Source organism: Sinocyclocheilus anshuiensis, unplaced genomic scaffold (genome assembly GCF_001515605.1).
Source record: "Sinocyclocheilus anshuiensis isolate Anshui unplaced genomic scaffold, SAMN03320099.WGS_v1.1 scaffold1604, whole genome shotgun sequence".
Taxonomy (NCBI): domain Eukaryota; kingdom Metazoa; phylum Chordata; class Actinopteri; order Cypriniformes; family Cyprinidae; genus Sinocyclocheilus; species Sinocyclocheilus anshuiensis.
Window position 1 is genome coordinate 766,444 of NW_015555841.1, and position 20,390 is coordinate 786,833.

Consider the following 20,390-nt stretch of genomic DNA (forward strand, 5'->3'; position numbering starts at 1 on the left):
AAACATCCCAGTTCTTGCATGGCCAACTCACCGGACATGTCACCCATTGAGCATGTTTGGGATGCTCTGGATCGGCGTATACGACAGCGTGTTCCAGTTCCTGCCAATATCCAGCAACTTCACACAGCCATTGAAGAGGAGTGGACCAACATTCCACAGACCACAATCAACAACCTGATCAACTCTATGTGAATGAGATGTGTTGCACTGCGTGAGGCAAATGGTGGTCACACCAGATACTGACTGGTTTTCGGACCCCCCGGACCCCCCAATACAGTAAAACTGCACATTTTAGAGTGGCGTTTTATTGTGGCCAGCCTAAGGCACACCTGTGCAATAATCATGCTGTCTAATCAGCATCTTGATATGCCACACCTGTGAGGTGGATGGATTATCTCGGCAAAGGAGAAGTGCTCACTAACACAGATTTAGACAGATTTGTGAACAATATTTGAGAGAAATAGGCCTTTTGTGTACATAGAAGAAGTCTTAGATCTTTGAGTTCAGCTCATGAAAAATGGGGGCAAAAACAAAAGTGTTGCGTTTATAATTTTGTTCAGTATACATTACATAAATCAATAAATCCACTGCTCTCTTGTCTCCTCTGAGGCTGGAACTCTAAATAGTGTTCTGTGCAGCTAAAGACAGAACAGTTAGCATGCTTTGCTCAAACTTTCGCCATGGCATTACAACCGTTGTCGCTTGCGAAATCAAAATGACGGCGTCGTGGGAAACTCACAGATTAAGGGGTGGTATTATTATAATGAGATCCCTTTGCCACATCACCAAGGGAGCGAAATCAGATGCGCTCGTTTTTTCAGACGCTTGCAAAAAAAGGCTTACCAAAACAAAGTTACTGGGTTCATCTTTTGGTAGATGCACCGGGGACCTGATTATAACCCTTAAAACCTGGAAAAGTCAGATTTTCATGATATGTCACCTTTAAAGTTTCTTCTTTTATTATTAGCAAACTATTAAATAACTTTAATGATCAATATAATAAATAATATTAATATTTTTATTATTTTACAAAGTATGGTTCAGTACTGTTACTGCTTTAAAAAAAATAGTAAAGCACTACTTTAGTTTTCTTTCAGTATCTATTTGAAAAACTATCGGTTGATTAATCGGTATCGGCCAGTGTGGTCCAACCTAGCTATCGTATCGGTAAAATCCACTATTGGTCGACCTCTATAAGATACTGAGTCTTATTTTCAGGAAACTGTATTATTCTCTCCATTTTGGCAAGTTAATGATAATGTTAATGATAAGTTAATGGCAAGATAATTGAGAATTATTTAGATCATTGAGAACAATTAAAAAAGGGACCAAAATCAGCCAGTACTTCTATTTAAGCATATATCATTTTATAACTCCTGATTAATTAGAGTGGCAGATTGAATCTAAATCAAAAGAAGTGTATCAAAAGCAAAATGGTTTAATATCATTCTGTTTACTTCAAAACTGGGCCAGTGGTCATTTCGCTCACACCAGAGAAAGCTGTTACTTATACATTCTTATGTTTGGAGGAAAAATGCTGTATGCACGTCAAGCCCAATTTGGCACCTTATTCATGGAAAGTGTCAATTCACCAAATACAACAATAGTGGTAACCTATCTGAGAGTAATGATGGTGATAGGCATTTGAAAGTATTACAGAAAAAGTGAAAAATACCCATATTGCTACATTCCTGGCAATGACTATGCCAATAGTAGAGATTTAACAAAGTCTAAAATGTCTCTAAAGCAAATGATTAATCACCCAACATGTCTCATTGACAATTAATCATTAAAAAGCATGCTTTATTACCAATTAACAATCTCACATCTCCCTGCAAAACCACGACTCTCTAAAAATTTTACAGCTCATTTAGAATAATCAGTCATTTTGAAACAAATTTAAATTTAATTCTGGTAGCATCGCTACAGTCTCTCTGACCCAATTCTATATTTTCACCATACTTTAAATAGCTTTCAATGTCAAACTCCTCTGCATATCCTCAATGCAGGACTAAGAGATAAATGAGAGGAGAGATGAAGGACGAAGATAATAAGAAAGACTTTTCAGCGAACACCTCAGCAAAGCGCAATAACAATTTGAGATCCTGTACGGTTTATTGCAGACAGATTGGGTAGTTTTACAACAGAAATTATGATCTTAGTAGTTTTGTGAACAAGCTTCCACCATCTCCATATTTAATGATTAGAGCTTCCTTTACTGTTAGTGTCTAATCTATAACTTCTACAGACCTCTATTCATATATTTGCAGAAAACTGCCATGAACAACACAACACACAGGTAATGAAGTGAGGACTTACTCATTGGAGCGTGAAGAGCCACATGTTCCTGATAGGGGTTGAAGTATTTGTACTGTTTTCCACAATACTCACAGGTGTAACTTCCCGTTTCTACAGAACACAAAATACAGTAATTAACCAACACAGTTATTAGTCAAAAACACATTAGCGCTGATAAATGCAATGCTTCAGAGATTCATTATTCCACTTGAACCATGATGATTTATCAGTACCAGATTTTAGTTGCTTAAAGCGACAGTACACCCAAAAATGAAACATTCTGTCTTTATGACTCACTCATGTTGTTCCAAACATGCATGACATGTTTGTCCAATTCAAATCTAAATCCAATTGGAAGAGGGAAAATCTCTTTATAGAAATGTATTCAGGTTTTTAATGACATGACAATTGTTATATTTTGATGAACTATTAATTAAAGCCAGTGGTTCTCAACCAAGGGGTCATGATTCAAAGAAAGACAAAATAAGCATTCAAATAAGCAAAACCTATCAATATATTTCTTTTTAAATTCAACCCTCAGCAATATTTCATTTTCATTTGAATAACCAGGGTTCCCGCTTTCTTGGAAAGACATGGATATATATAAAGTAGCCTAATTTTTAAAGTGTGATTTTTAGACCTGGAAAAATTGTGATATACAGAAATAAAATCTTAAAATTCCATTTTTAAAATGAATTTTTGTGGTTCTGTTATTATTATTTTTGCCAGAAATACAAGGATTTTAATAAAAATGTATAGTTTCCACATCAAAAACATTTTCAGGCGTGTGGTTCTGCATATAAAATGAAGGGACAATATTAATTGTTAACCAGTTGATCACAGAATGAACTTCTGTCCAGAATGGCTGAATGTGATCACAAATTTTTTTTTTTTTTAAATGTGCCCTTGAATGTCTTACATTTAAAACAAAGATCTGAGCAGCTAGAGAACATTTTAAGAAGGTGACCAGGTGTAAAACAGATCCTATGAAAAAAGAAAAAAAGAAATGACATTTTGTTCATGTAGAGAAATTGATGTACACTTTGGAAAAAATCCATTACAAATCTCAGTCCAATGGTGCCGGACTGAATGATACCCCTAAATCCTGTTCCCACAATTGTTTCAGAGAATCATATGCTGAAGTGTCAGAGTGGAGCAATAGAGCATAACACTTATAATCCCTTTAAGAGAATTGGCAGTAATTTCCCTCCAAGACTGTTTCCAATTCTGATAAATTTAAACAGAGTTTGTCCTGCCTTAAAAGAGATTCTGTAAAATGCCAAATTTAAAGATATTTGGGAAAAAAACTAACAAAAAAAATCAACAGAGGAAATGTTATACTCTACTTCAAGTTGTTCAAACGACTTTAACAAGATAAACCCTTAAAGTTCCATTCCAACAGGCCAAAACTCCTAATCTGAACTGGAAAATCAGTGTTCAAATCCAAGGGTGACTAGACAGAGATAACTGGAGTAATATTTAAAAAAAAAAAAAAAGTGTTTCCCAAAGCCAGTAATGTAGCATAAATTATTACATTATCAATAAGGGAATTTATCTGGTCTACACTGTTGATAAATGGGAAGGACTCAAGTCTTCTGGGGTAACAAGATAAAGATTCAAGATCAATCCATATAGAATCATGCCTGTTCATGAACCAATTCATCATCCTTTTGAGTTGAGCAGATCAGTAATAGAATTGTAAGTTAGGCGAGGAAAGACCTCCCAAAGCTTTTGGTTTACAAAGTTTACAGAGTCTAACTCTCTGTTGCTTATTATTCCAAATACAGCAGTATATGTGAGACTGCCGTGATTTAAAAAAGGCTGGGGTTAAATAACATGGAAGATAATGGAACCAATAATTTAATCGAGGAACAATATTCATTTTAATAACATTGACTCTCCCAAGAAGAGAAGTTGGCAAGGAGGTTCACTATTTCAAATCTTTCTTATTTTTTGTTATTTAGAGGGGAATTACGGGTTATACAAAAAAAGTTATTCAAATCAGATAAAAATAATAAAAATACCTAAATATTTAAGACCTCTCTCTGAAACCTGTAAAGGGGAATGTATAGCCAGATTATAGGGAATATTAAAAGGCCAAGAGACAGATTTTCCTAAATTAATTTTATAGCCGTTCACATTGACACTGGTTACTGAATCTGTGTGAAGATATTTAAATCACACAAGTAAAATTGGAACCAACCCCAAATTTTTCTAATACTGGATGCCGAAAAGTCTTTCATCGTGTGATCTTTTTTTTTTTTTTTTTTTTTTTTTATATCACTATTCTCAAAGACAAAATCATTGCTGTGTTTTAGGAATATTAAAGTAATGTATGGCATTGAGAATACAGCATACATTATCTGTGCCATTTCTAGACTTCACAAAACCTGCCTGATCTAAATTTATACATTTTAAGAAATACCATTTCAAGCCTGCGGGCCAAAACCTTTGCAACTATCTTGTATTCCACATTAAGACGACAAATGGGCCTGTAAGATTAACAATCCAAAGGATTTGTATCTTTTTTAAAAGCAGACTGATAGAAGTATATCTCCAGGAAGGTGGAATTTCACCTTTCCAAATATTATTAATAGCGGGCATAAGAATGACAGATCTTCGGCCAGAACTTCTTAAAAAATTCCAGTGGAAAACCATCTGGGCCCAAGACACTTCCAGTTCGGCACAGCCTTGCATTCACTAACACTTTTAAATTTAGTACTGTGGGAGACTGCTTATGTATTTGCTCTAAATATAAAATAACTTTCTCAAGCATTCTTTAGGTGGGAAGTGTAAGAAATAAGATGACCATGCAACATGGCTTTGGCAACATTCCTTATCATAGCTGAAGACACTGGAGAGTCTCTGTTATTAAGCCAAAATTGTGACAAACTATCCAGAACAAAAGGGGTCACTATTTAGAAGACATATATTTAATCTCTAATTCTACGTCCTTTCAAATGCCTAAAAATAAATGTATTTGCTCCCTGTGCTCAAACACTCTGGATAGCATTTTGCTGGCTGGAGAGCCATCTCGCTTCACTGTGAAACAGCACAGCAGTGTGATCGGTGCCTATCTCCTCGCAGAGCACAGAAAAAAAGTTGTGATTTCAATGGTCTTGTTTTGATGTAGTTGACCGCAATGACAGCTTCAGACAAAACATAATTTAATGTAGGGCTTAACTGCCATGATGCAAGTGTTTCTCGATGTATAATGCAGTGTGTCCACTGCGCTCTGGGTGCGACTCTCGATGAGCGCCTGTAATCCTAAGCATAACTGACACCATATCTATGGCAGTGGGAAGAATCTTCTGTAATGAGATTTCTTGCATTTTGCAACGCGATAGGCAATTTTGTAAGAAGCCAGTTGTGCTTTCGCTGTTGCTGTACTGGCTTTTACAAAACGAGTTTTGTAGAATAATCTGTGTTGTTTCCTGGATGATCCACGATCACGTTTTTCTGTGTTGTGACAGTTGTTCATGAGTCCCTCATTGGTCCTGAGCAGTTCAACTGCCTGCTGTTCTTCAGAAAAATCCTCCAGCTCCTGCACATTCTTTGGTTTTCCAACATTTTCTGCATATTTGAACCCTTTCCAACAGTGACTGTATGATTCTGATATCCATCTTTTCACACTGAGGGCAATTGAGGGACTCATACACAGCTATTACAAAAGGTAGAAACATTTACTGATGCTCAAGAAGGCAACACAATGCATTAAAAGCCAGAGGGTGTAAACTTTTGAGCAGGATGATGATGTGTACATTTTTCTTATTTTGTTTAAATATCTTTTTTTTTTTTTTCATTTTGTACTGCACTTAAGAAGCTACATAAATACTTAAATGTTTCCCAGAAGACAAAAAAAAGTGCAACGTACCCTGATCATTCACCCCCAGCTCTTAATGCATTGTGTTGCCTTCTTGAGCATCAGTAAATGTTTTCACCTTATATAACAGTTATGTATAAATCCCCCAATTGTCCTCCATGTGAAAAGATGGATCTCAAAATCATACAGTCAATGTTGGACAGGGTTCAAATATGCAGAAAAACTAAAGAATGTGCAAGAGCTGGAGGATTTTTGGAGAGAGCAATGGATCATCCAGGAAATGACACACAGTATTAAGATTCTGTAGTATTAAGTGTAAACTTCTGAACGGGGTCATTTTTATAAATTCAGTTATTATTTTGTCTTGTGGAGAATATATAAACATCTGTTATGTGAAATAGCTTATTTAGGACAGTATCAAATAAACAATAACATGCAATTTTCATGATCCCTCTTATTTAGTTAAAATTATTAATATTTGCAAATTCTGCAAGGGGTATGTAATCTTATCAGCACAACTGTAATTCGGATGCATGCTCTCAATGCGTCTTCATTTTGTGGGTTTCATGCTGTCCGCTGCTAGCGTTTTAAGGCATAGGACACACATACGCTAACTGGGCAATTGAGAGTGGTAAATGGAAAGCTCAAAACTTTGGAGAAGCAAGAGGCTAAAGTAAAAGAACCCCACACTTCAAACCCTAAGTCCAAAAAACCTGAACCTAAATGTTTCCGGGAGCTGAGTTTGTTGATCCACAAAGCAATTCAGATACGCAGATGCTGGGAATTCCAGTGTTTACTATTCTGAGTGGACAGAACAATCGACAGATCCTCCATGCAATAACAAAACATTTGCTAAGGCCGGTATAGGTTGTACAGGGAGCCACAGAAGATGGACTGGGGTAAGGAGAACAAATGATCACAAGAAAGAGAAAGAAAACGGTTTACATACAAACCATTACAGCCAGATCAAATAGTCAGCCTTTCCAAATTTCTCAAATATTATGACAACCCATATGAGATATTGAGGAACAACTACAAGAATATGCTGATGTATATTCATACTCCTTTAAGAACATGTTAATGATGCTAAAACTTGTTTTGACAAAAGGCAAGCACAGACAAGTGCAAATTGAGTAAACTGCTGGCTGCTAGAAGCCATGCACACTGTTGAAGTTGAGAAGAACTTTCAGAAAGGCGATTTCTGGTAAGCTAGTGACATCAGGAAATATAAAGGGGCTTAAAGATAGTTGTCAGATTACAGTAGTTGTCATTTTTATACATAACATCAATTTCTGTGCCCTAATGTTGCATTTTCACAGTGTTTATTTTACTGCACTTGAGCTCTGCCCATACAGGTGTACATATGCTGACATGCATATAACTTGGGATCAGCGTAATTTTGATCAGTGTTAATGTCCAACAGAGACAGAAATAAACTGAGAGCAGCAAGTTTGCCATGACTGCCCTCTAATCACTTGTGCAGAAGACTCTCATTTGCAACTACACAACAAGAGTACGACCACAAAGACAGATAATCTGATCATAATTGTGCCAAAGCCTGGTTATATGCACACTGAGGCTTAAGCGGTATCTTACAATTAATTTGCATGATTCTTTTTGGTCTTCAGAAATAGGGCTGGATGACATGAAAAAATCAATGAAAAAAATGATCACTTTTTTTCATATCATACAATATCAATATTCATCACGATATGTATTAGCCAGTAATCGTAAAGGAAATGCTTTGCACATGCTTGTTAGACATTGTTTGTTCACAATTAAACTCCACAGAGTAAGTTACCTTTTAATTTAGGGCCCCATCAAATCCATGTATTTTTTCCCTAAATCCTGAATCCTTAAAAATGGTGTCTAAAGAAATGAATTAATAAAACTTTAACATTACAAATCAATCTTTTAAAACCAAATGAAAATATAACAAATTCAATTACAACAAAACAGATTTTTTTTTTATCACATAAGATGCTGCACAACATCAATACATTTAAAATTATATATAAAATTACATATAAATTTAAACATGGATTAAAAAATATCTTGGCTGCATGCTATTCCTAATATTATAATTATTACTTTTTAGTATGCAACAGCAATATATTTCATAATTTCTTCACATTAAACCACACTTTTATGTTGACACTTTGTGGTGAAGATTGTTAATTTCAGTGTGCATTTGACGCTTTTCTCAAATGTAAATCTGATCAAGTGACTCTCATGGCAGCTCTGGAGATGAAGTCTGTGTGTTCATGTCCTCAGATACTGAAAACACCATTAGCATCCCATGTATTTGAGTTTGTGTAGTAAACTAAACCAAAGTCCCTTTAAAGGAGAGTCTGTTCCCTGATGGCCATATTTGAAACGGCTCTGGGCAGCTATTTCGGGCATCCAAGACCAAGTCCTATCTACTTGGCTGGAGAAATCATATAATTCTAAAAAAACTGCTTGCTAAACTCATATTTGAATCATGCTTCATGTAAGCAACAAAATCTGACATCTGACAAAAACTGCCACAAAAATGCCACTTCTTATGCTCAAGTAGTGCTAAAAAAAAACATTTATTTCAGGTTTGTCCAGCTAATGGGCATCTGTAGTCTTAAGCGTGCATCTCAGGACACTGACTGATCTTGAGCTTATCATCGTATTGACATACACTTTAATCGCGATCTCAATATGATTCTGTTGATCGCCCAGCCCTATTCAGGAGTCATCACTCCTGGATGGAGGTCCCGTAAGTCAGCTATTAAACCAACAAAGTGACCAACAAGAAAGGAAACCATTTTAAGAACGCTTACTTGGTCCCATTTTCTGGTAGGATTCAGTCTCCTCTTTAAGGTCTTCTACTGGTATCACATGATCATACGGATCTGGACAACACAACAAGACGCAAGATTAGTGAAAGTAAGGTAGCCTTTTTAGTTGGAGTCTCAATCGTGTACTCAACACCTCTGGAGACAACATAAAATCACTGGTTTTCCCAGTGTGGGTCTTAATAATGATTTCATGTCAGTGGTGTTAGCAGTGTTAAAAACTAGTATTTGGACATTACAAATAGTGTAAGAGTATTTACAAAAGAGAAGTGGGGGGGGGGATGCTTTTATAATGTATCAATAGCTCCTCAAACACCATCTTAGAAAATTCATCTTTCATGAAAATGTCACCGGTTTTATTGCTGCTGGAGTTACAACCCATGCTTCATTTGTGAAATAAAATAATAAAATAACAAACGTCAAGTTGTCCTTTATGATTAGAAATAAATGTCAAGATGGTTATAAATATTTATCATCAGCTTTTATGGGGATTTTTTTTTTTTTTTTTGTAGGATCAAGATCAAGCAAGTTGTGAGAGAAACCGGAGTGTTTTCTTTCTTTCTTTCTTTTTTTTTAATCACTGTTCATTAGGAAGGTTTTTGGTCAAAGTTCTATTTACAATGTAAAAACAGCTTACTTCATATTTTCCCCTTTAAATTGTAGCACTGTTTCCCACAAATATTGTACAAGATATGATCTGGAACTTTTTTTCGTTTTCTTTTTTCCACAAAGGATCAATGCTCAACTTTCAGAAAAAGTTGACTTTCAACGGAAATGTAGTATGTTGGAGATAAAACTAAATATGAAATGCATAAAATAAAAATAAAAATAAAAAAAGCTTAAATTATTTGAGAATTGAAGTATTTAAAATAATTAAAAAAATTGTTTTTTTTTTTGCAAACCTTAGATTTTGCCCATGACAAATAAATAAATTGGGACATGTATAAATACATTGGTTAATACTCAATGGTTAACTGTATATTGCCTATAAATTAAAGAAAGAAAAAAAAAACATTTGCTTGATCCTAGTAACAATAATGTGTTTTGTTTTTTAAATGGGGAAAGTAAATACACAATATTTATATCATTTTAATATTGGTCCCACTTTATTTTAAGGTCCAATTCTCGCTATTAACAAACCATTAATTATGACTTTTGCCTCAAACTCCTAATTTGCGGCTTATTAATAGTTAGTAAGGTAGTTGTTAAGTTTAGGTATTGGGTAGGATTAGGGATATGGTCACATAGAATATGTGCTTTATAAGCACAAATAAACAGCCAATATGTTAATAATAGGTATGCTAACAAGCAACTAGTTAATAGTGAGAATTGTTCCCTATTCTAAAGTGTTACCAATATATATGTATCTAGTACACCAATTATCAGTTTATACAAAAAAAAAAAAAATTGAATTTGTGCACATAAAATTAATTGAAATAAGTAACGGGAGATCCATTTGTACCCTATTTATGGAAAGTGCCTTGAAACATTATTCAGTGATTTAAATGAAGGCTTCTGATTAATTGAACAGCAATCATGTATGTTTGCTGATGAAAAAAAAAAAAGAAAAAAAAAAAAAACAGAGTTTGGATAGATTACAAATCAAGTGAATATACAGCCTTACCATCAACTGCATGGAGGTCTCTGTGCTCCTGAAAACAGCTGTAGTACTTGTATTTTTTTCCACATACGTCACATGTATAGCGGAAAGAATCTGGATTAGAAAACAAAGACTTGTATGAACAGAAACTTAAGATATCATTATGTGATGAGATGTTGGGAAGAACTCTAGTCAGCTTTACCCACTTAATTTAGAAAAATCCAGGACAATTATACACAAATCTGTCCCATGAATAAATGCTACTCACTATTGATTCCCAGAGATGCTCCTTCTCCAGAAGCAGCAGCCTCGGTCTCTGAACAGCAAGAAACCACACAAAATACACACAAATATATAAACTGGTAATGAAAATTGTCAACTTAAATGATTTTGGTTATAATTTGGATTTCAGTTCAATGATTTCAGTTCAGTTCAGCACTTTTAAGGAAGCATTCATCACCCAATAATTATTACACTTCCATTCAAAAGTTTTTGAAAAGATATTTTGATGTTATTGAAAAATGCATGCTTCTGTCAACCAAAGTAACAACCAAAAAGCATAAATTTGTATTGTAAATCAGTGTTTTGTTTTGTTTTTTAATCTAAGATGGCATTAAGTACATTTTGATGTCAAAATTTTAACAGTGAGACTGAGAATGCTGCTACCCTTTAGGTAGAGAACATCACTGACACCAGAAAATAAGAAGAATAGGTTCAAATTGGCAGAATGTTTGTAAGGTCTGTGAGAAGCACTTTACAAGCTAATAACACCAATGAGACGTGCTGCAGAAAGCATGAGATGAAATTACTCAAATCACTCAAAATCTTAAAATGCTACATTGCATTAGCTGTTAAATTTTGCACATGGAGGATTCTCTGATGAACAGATAGTCTGAATTGTACAGCCTTTTTATGAAACAGAAATAGGCATTTATAAATGTCTTCAAAGTCATTTTTAAACAATTAAATGCATTCTAACAGAATAAAAGCATCAATTAAAAAAAAAAAAAATTGGAATAGTTGTGTACAGGTGCATCTCAATAAATTAGAATGTCGTGGAAAAGTTCATTTATTTCAGTAATTCAACTCAAATTGTGAAACTCGTGAATTAAATAAATTCAGTGCACACAGACTGAAGTAGTTCAAGTCTTTGGTTCTTTTAATTGTGATGATTTTGGCTCACATTTAACAAAAGCCCACTAATTCACTATCTCAACAAATTAGAATATGGCGACATGCCAATCATCTAATCAACTCAAAACACCTGCAAAGGTTTCCTGAGCCTTCAAAATGGTCTCTCAGTTTGGTTCACTAGGCTACACAATCATGGGGAAGACTGCTGATCTGACAGTTGTCCAGAAGACAATCATTGACACCCTTCACAAGGAGGGTAAGCCACAAACATTCACTGCCAAAGAAGCTGGCTGTTCACAGAGTGCTGTATCCAAGCATGTTAACAGAAAGTTGAGTGGAAGGAAAAAGTGTGGAAGAAAAAGATGCACAACCAACCGAAAGAACCGCAGCCTTATGAGGATTGTCAAGCAAAATCGATTCAAGAATTTGAGTGAACTTCACAAGGAATGGACTGAGGCTGGGGTCAAGGCATCAAGAGCCACCACACACAGACGTGTCAAGGAATTTGGCTACAGTTGTCGTATTCCTCTTGTTAAGCCACTCCTGAACCACAGCCCACACTGCCAAAAGCACCAAAAGTTGGTTAAATGACCATGGTGTTGGTGTGCTTGACTGGCCAGCAAACTCACCAGACCTGAACCCCATAGAGAATCTATGGGGTATTGTCAAGAGGAAAATGAGAAACAAGAGACCAAAAAATGCAGATGAGCTGAAGGCCACTGTCAAAGAAACCTGGGCTTCCATACCACCTCAGCAGTGCCACAAACTGATCACCTCCATGCCACGCCGAATTGAGGCAGTAATTAAAGCAAAAGGAGCCCCTACCAAGTATTGAGTACATGTACAGTAAATGAACATACTTTCCAGAAGGCCAACAATTCACTAAAAATGTTTTTTTTATTGGTCTTATGAAGTATTCTAATTTGTTGAGATTGGTGGGTTTTTGTTAAATGTGAGCCAAAATCATCACAATTAAAAGAACCAAATACTTAAACTACTTCAGTCTGTGTGCATTGAATTTATTTAATACACGAGTTTCACAATCTGAGTTGAATTACTGAAGTAAATGAACTTTTCCATGACATTCTAATTTATTGAGATGCACCTGTATATGCACTAAATAATAATACATCCCCTTTATGTACTATATCAGTTATTATTTCAGAACACTAATTTGAATGTCTATCTATCTATCTATCTGTCTGTCTGTCTTTTATTTTTCCTTTTATCAACAAATGCTCAGTGCTCAAGAAAATGTAAACTGAAATGTAATTTGACCAGTTTTATTTTATTAGAATTTTATATGAGGTTTTATATGATTACTACAGATATAAATTTGCAATTTGTGTCAATCTAAAAAATACTAAAAATACAGAATCATTCATTAACAATATTTAAGAAAAAAAAAACAATTTATTGAGTCAGGAAGTAATTAAACTCGTGTTTTCTGAAACATGGGGAAAAGTACAGTGACAACAGTGTAATATTTTAGTTTTAGTAATGGGTGACCAATTTGTATCCTATTTGTGTAAAGTGCCTTAAAACACTTATTTAAGGTTCATGAGCCTTAGAACATAAGGATTCGTTAACGGACTGTCCTTTGTTTCTGAATCTGATGTTTGGTGTTACATTTAACCAGACAAGACAATTATATGGAAAGGTGTATTTGTTTGTCTTCATATTATTTCAAAGTGCCCTGTCACAATGCAGCTAAATCAATTTTATTCGCAGTTGTGAATATGAACTGGTTTATGACTCTCAACCCTACAAATATCACAACCAACCCATCCAGATTCATTAGGTCAAGAGCAGGACGCACCTGTGTGAGCTCGGACGTGCGTCTGAAAGCAGTTGTAGTACTTGTACTTTTTGCCACATACTCCACAAATGTAAGAGCCTGTAAGAGAAGAGAGAAAAGTAATTACATCTTCAGGCAGATAACATGCTTTACATTTTATCATAAGCCTTGTGCTCAAGGTTGTGAGTGGTGTTCCTTGGAAAGAGACGTTAAAAAGATACAAATGTATTCAAATAAGCATTCTTTCAAATATTTCTACAAATACTCATCTATTAATTATTAATTGTTTACTATTTGAAGTCATGGTAACGATTGATCAAGCAATATATCGCCAAGGCCAATATTTAGCATTTATCATCACACTGGCAGATGAGTTTTAGGTGGCAGTGAAAACATTAACATCTCAGAAAAATGTAGTGCTTCGTGACCCTTGAAAAATAAATAAACAAACGGGTGAGATTTTATTATTAGCACTCTACCTGACAAACATAAAACAGTAGATTAGGCAATAAAGCAGGCGGAGACTTCAACTTAACAACTTGTCACTTCCCCCCCAACATATTAGTACGTACAGATACAGTATGTGACTCTGGACCACACAACCAGTCTTAAGTAGCACAGGTATATTTGTAGCAATAGCCAAAAATACATTGTATGGGTCAAAATTATCGATTTTTCTTTTATGACAAAAATCATTAGGATATTAAGTAAAGGTCATGTTCCATGAAGATATTTTGTAAATTTCCTACCGCAAATATATCAAAACATAATTTTTTATTAGTAATATCCATTGCTAAGAACTTAATTTGGACAACTTTAAAGGTGATTTTCTCAATATTTTGATTGTTTTGCACCCTCGGATTCCAGATGTTCAAATAGTTGTATCTAGACATGGGCCGATTACCGGTTTCAAGGTATACCACGATTTGAAAAGTTCACGGTTTCAAAACCACTAATATTTTCCGTTATACCGTTCTTGCGGTATGCGCTGTTTTTCATGTCTCCTCAAAGACTGAAAGTGTAGGAATCCCTCAGGTTGAGTGCAGTGTAGAACAAGTCCCTCCTCCTCCTGTTGGTGCGAGCGAGCGGTCAGTCACGTGTGTGCAGGATGACCGAACTTAAAGGGTTACTCCATCCCAAAATGAAAATGTTGTCATTAATCACTAACCCCCATGTCGTTCCAAACCTGTAAAAGCTTCGTTCATCTTCGGAACACAATTTAAGATATTTTGGATGAAAACCGGTTGGCTTGTGACTGTCCCATTGACTGCCAAGTAAATTGCACTGTCAAGGTCCATTAAAGTATGAAAGACATCGTCAGAATATTCCATCTGCCATCAGTGGTTCAACCGTAACGTTATGAAGCGACGAGAATACTTTTTGTACACGAAGAAAACAAAAATAACGACTTTATTCAACAATTCGTCTCCTCTGTGTCTCTCCGCATCACCGTAGCACCATTTTGGAGAACACCCAAGCAAGCAGCGTGAACGCAAGCAGCGTACGCTTTTCTGTGTCAGCCGTGACACAAGGATACGTTTTCTACGTGTTTTTACGCTTTGATTTGAACGAAAACAGCGCATCCGTGCAGCACGGCTGACACAGAAGAGTGTACGCTGCTTGCGTTCAGCAGATGTTCTTTAAAATGGCGCTACGGTGATGCGGAGAGACACAGAGGAGACGAATTGTTGAATAAAGTCGTTATTTTTGTTTTCTTCGTGTACAAAAAGTATTCTCGTCGCTTCATAATGTTACGGTTGAACCACTGATGACAGATGGACTATTCTGACGATGTCTTTCATACTTTTCTGGACCTTGACAGTGTAATTTACTTGGCAGCCAATGGGACAGTCACAAGCCTACCAGTTTTCATCCCAAATATCTTAAATTGTGTTCCGAAGACGAACAAAGCCGTTACGGGTTTGGAACGACATGGGGGTAGGTGATTAATGACAACATTTTCAATTTGGGGTGCAGTATCCCTTTAAGGAGCTGCCCCTGGAACTTATGCGATCGGCAACCGGCCGTTTTTTGTCTTATTGCAACTCGTCTCTGTTCTAGACTTGCACAAACTGCGTTGCAATGCAATCATTTTCCAAAATGTCATGCATGTGAAAATATGAAGTCTGTAAACAGCTGTTAACACAGGCCAGAGACGCTGAAGACGGACGCAAACAGAAAAATACTGTAGCAGGCAGATCACTCACTGCCTTATATCTCAGGAACACTGGGTGGCGCTGTGTTCAAATTTCTCAGGTAGTTCTGAGACATGCTGTCGATCTTTAAATTTTTGTGCTTATCGGTCAAATTATTCAAAAGATATTTCAATTTATGACAAAATCGGAATCCACAGATTTAGCATGATGCAATGAATCTATAGACTTCACAATTTTCTGACAAACTGTTCAAAACAGTTGAAAATGACTCATTTTTAGTTATTCTTTGCTAATGTGTGTTGCTAGTGTGACTGAATGTAATGAATGTGTTGATGTGGTTAGAAAACTTCTAGAATAACAGTACAGTAAAATGTAGTATTTCACACTATTCAGTGAGCAAGCCTTTTTTTTTTCTTTTACACCTAAACTACCAGTCAAAATTTTTTATAATTATTAGTACTATTATATATATATATATTTTTAATGTTTAATAAGTCTCTTCAAGACTTTTTTTTTTTTTTTACTGAAAATTTAGCTTTGATCACAGGAATAAATTACATTTTACAATGCATTAAGCCCTGAAGGCATTTTTGGAGATGTTTTTTTTCTCTCTGATTGACACGCATGGAAGCCCGTTTCTGCCACAGTTGAGGAAAAAATATCTTTAAGTCATAATAATGATAAAGTTTCTCATAATTATGACTTAGTATCTCATTATATTGAGAAACTAATGAATAATGACTTTCTCAAAATAATGACAAATTTTCTCTAAATAATGAGAACCCTTCTCAAAATAATGACCTTTCTCAAAATAATGATTTATTTTCTCAAAATAATGAGAAACGTTCTCGAAATAATAACTTCAAGCATTTGTCCTGATAGAAGCGGGACGCTGAAGACCAAGCGGTTGCCGTGGTAACGAAACATTGTTGTTCGTTACCACGGCAACTGCTTGGTCTTAAGCGTCCCGCTTCTTGCAGGACAAACGCTTAACATAAAAAATGCTTAACGTGGCTTGAAGTACAAAGGCATATTGAACCAAATTCAGGACCCAAAATATGAATGCAATGCAAAACAGCAACACTTATGCATTTTCTATAATGGTTTTCTATAGGAAAACGCTTAACGTGAAACTTTGGGTGTTGCGTTCAAATTCTGGGCTCTTATGCTTGCCTGTATGCATGATCAATAATATTGTATCCTGAATTTGTCATTGTACTTTAAGCCACATTAAGCATTTTTCATGTCCACATGTCCTGCAAGAAGTGGTGTGGGACCAAGCGGCAACCTTCCGGTCTCTCTCGTGAAACCAACACGGAAGTGACTACAACTGCAATTCATCGACTGGCCGCTAGAGGCTGGATCCAAAAGGGGGTCAGTCCCATAGACTCCCCATGTTAAAATGCCCAACTTTACAGCAGAAAAAAATATGTTTACAGCCTGGTACAAAAAGTGGTTTTGGTCTATATAGCTAATTTTGCCCTTCATGACAACTGTGAGGGGGGTGAATTTTTTTTGACGCGTTGCCAAGATGGCGATGGCCGGCTCCGCCTCTTTAGGCTTCCAAAACGCTCTTCGGAAACCTACGGGTAACGTCACGGACACTACGCCCATGTTTTTATACAGTCTATGTGTGGGACGCTGAAGACCAAGCGGTTGTCGTGGTAACAAACAACTACGCTTTGTGCTAGCGAGATGAGTTTGGGCTACTGTAAACATTGTGGGCCTATGCATGTGATGCATGAAAGTGACAGCTAATAAAACTAACAAATCATCAAAATGAACATCTATTCAGTAAATTTATATGTGTATTGGCTTTCATTTCTTCATAAATGTGATTTTTGTTGGAATATATTCCTCTATATTTGTTTGAACTATCATTGTCTGGCAGAGTAACTTGTTAGTAGGTGCTACAAATTAACGAAAGACTACATATAGATAATTTATCTGAAATAATGACAGATTATACACTTTAGGTGTTCCTGCATGGCTTTGACCAACAGATGCAGCTACTCGCTAGTGTGCCATCACGTTATGTTGCGCATGCATGGATTAAGTCATTATTTAGAGAAAACAAGTCACTATTTTAAGAAAATGTCACTATTTCGAGAAAATGTCTCATTATTATGAGAAAATAAGTCATTATTTCGAGAAAGTTTCTCATTATTTCGAGAAAAGTCATTATTTCGAGAAAGTTTCTCAATATTTCGAGGAAGTTTCTCATTATTATGAGAAAAGTAATTATTTCGAGAAAGTTTCTCATTTCGAGAAAGTTTCTCATTATTTCAAGAAAATAAGTCATTATTTTGAGAAAGTTTCTCATTTCGAAATTTTGAAAGTGTATGAGATTTTTTCCCCTGAACATTATAATATATTAACTCATAATTACGAGAAAGTTTCTCACTATTATGACATAGCAAGTTGTTATTATGAGAAAGTTTCTCATTATATTGAGAAACAAATTCATAATTATGAGAAAGTACCTACTTTTTATGACTTACAGAATTATATTTTTTCTCAAAGTGGTGGGAACGGGCTTCCATACAAAAGTAATGACTCATAACTCCAAAATGAGAGTCGAATGGTAAGTATCATTTGACAGAAAACCTTTAAGATTTTTAGAAAATAGATTTGTATTGCATTTGGACATTTTCCTGCTGAGAAATTAAGACAAAAAAAAACAGTGTGCTCAAGGGAAATTCCTCTTGTCTTTCTTATTTCACATGCAATATCTCAGGAAGGAAATAACGGAGGAGGAAAATTCCCCTACATGTGAGCTGCATCTAAATCAAATTTTGTGGTGATAGCATAAAGTAATCAAACGTTATAGCGTTTGGAACCAAGGTAGCTTTTTTTAAGCCCTTGACACCCATGGCATGAAGGTTTTTTTTTTCCTCATAACGCCAAAACTGTAGCAAGGATAGTCAAATTGTAGGTATCATTTAAAAGGTATCATTTGATAAACTGCAGAAAATGACAACTTGTCAAAATAACAAAAGTGTTTCAAAAATAATGCAAAGAAAACAAGTTCATATTAGAGATTCACCAATGGCAATTTTCTTGGCCGATTCCAATATCCATTTTTTTTTTCTTCAAGTGTGACCTGCCAATACCAATTTTTGCCAATTCTGTTAAGAAAATAAATACATACATTTGTTATAACTCCTTAAGGAATATCTTTAGATCTAAGTGACAGATCATAGTGAGTTCAGGTACTTTTTAATCGGGAGAACCTGCTGAAAGTATTGCAAAATGAAAGTAATGTAATGAAAGTAATTTCTACAGTCTGAGCATAACTTCATGTTTCATGAAGTTACAAGCTAAAAGTTACAAGTTAAAAGCAAAAGACAATTATGGTTTTTGCATTCTACTCTGTGAAACCGTTCAAATTACATAGGCACACGACTATCTAAACTGTATGATGTCATACCATTTGACATACTACAGTACATAGTACGACAGAACACTTTGGGTTTAAGGGGTTAAAATAGAAATCAGTTATTATAATGATAATAACATTTCACAATGTTACTGTTTTTACTGTGTTTTTGATCAAATAAATGCAGCCATGGTGATCAGAAGAGATTTCGGTCACACTTTATTTTAAGGTCCAATTCTCACTATTATCTACAATTTTTGCCTCAAACTTTTGCCTAAAGAATTAAATATGTAGAATATGATCATGCAGAACATGTACTTTATAAGTACTAATAAAGAGCCAATATGCTAGTAATGTGCACGCTAATAAGCAACTAGTTAATAGTAGGAACCGGTCCCTATACTAAAGTGTTACTGCGAATTCTTTCACTAAAAAAAAAATAATAATTCCAAACCGAATATCTAAAAATCAGTAGTGCATGTGTAGCTTACATACACATATGGCACCCATTAGCATCTCATTACTAAACATGCTTCTGCAGTTGTACCTTGTGTTTGAGAGTTACGAGAGCTTCCCAAAACAACACAGATCTCAGCAGGTATGTTGCCGTCACTCGCTTTGCCGTTACTGGCCACAGACTCAACGGGAGACGCCACCTCGGTCTTTACGTTCACTGAGGGAAGCTTCGGGGACGTTGTTGGCACTGCCTGTGTGGCTCCGGCCTCTGTCGGGACCACAGCCGTGTCCTTCGACTCCTGGCTGGGGTTCGGCACCTCCTGACAACTCATGTCTCCAGGTCTGATCAGCAAGAGTGAAGGAAACTGCACAAAAACAGGAGCGGGGTTTTAAGCGAGAGAGCTAAATATTTCGACATACATTATAATTTAAATATATAATGTGTGTTGGTGTGTGTGTGTGTGTAAATTTAACATGTTTAAATATATGTAACAAAATATAGACGCTCAAAGCTCCAACAACTGTGCATGTGGGGCAATTCATGTCTTGCAAACTAACTAGAACAATAAGAAGAATGTTAGAGAAAAACTAGAACCAATCAAAGCAAATTCAGAAACTCCACACAGCAGCCTAATCTAATTTCATGTTGAATTCAGTAATGCAGAGGAAGTATTTTACAAGCATACAGTATTTCCCTTCTGTGTGGGAGACCTTCATAATAGTGCAGAAAAGCAGCGATTTATGTTTAGGAGAATAACCACAACTATATGTGCATCGCTCAGAACTCTCTGCAGAGAAATAAAATCAGCTTGATGCATGCATCTGCAGTCTACAGAATGTGTGTGTGCAAGTGTCTGTATATACCAGGAATGTTTACTACAGAAACCATGAACCACAACATGGGGGGGGGGGACAATTAAA

At 35.6% G+C, this 20,390-nt stretch overlaps 1 protein-coding gene across 5 annotated transcripts in view; it reads right to left on the reverse strand.

Annotated features, from left to right (window-relative positions):
* Positions 1-20,390, reverse strand: part of LOC107675513 (zinc finger protein 618-like) — a 54,104-nt gene that overhangs the window by 16,544 nt on the left and 17,170 nt on the right. For all 5 annotated transcript variants that reach the window (XM_016469902.1, XM_016469898.1, XM_016469901.1 and 2 more), the window contains exons 3-8: positions 19,561-19,834; positions 13,500-13,577; positions 10,815-10,862; positions 10,571-10,660; positions 8,932-9,003; positions 2,320-2,409 (exon numbers count right to left, since the gene is read on the reverse strand). In XM_016469902.1, the coding sequence (XP_016325388.1) occupies positions 2,320-2,409; positions 8,932-9,003; positions 10,571-10,660; positions 10,815-10,862; positions 13,500-13,577; positions 19,561-19,801 (619 nt within the window). In that variant the 5' untranslated portion in view covers positions 19,802-19,834. The remainder of the gene's footprint in view (positions 1-2,319; positions 2,410-8,931; positions 9,004-10,570; positions 10,661-10,814; positions 10,863-13,499; positions 13,578-19,560; positions 19,835-20,390) is intronic.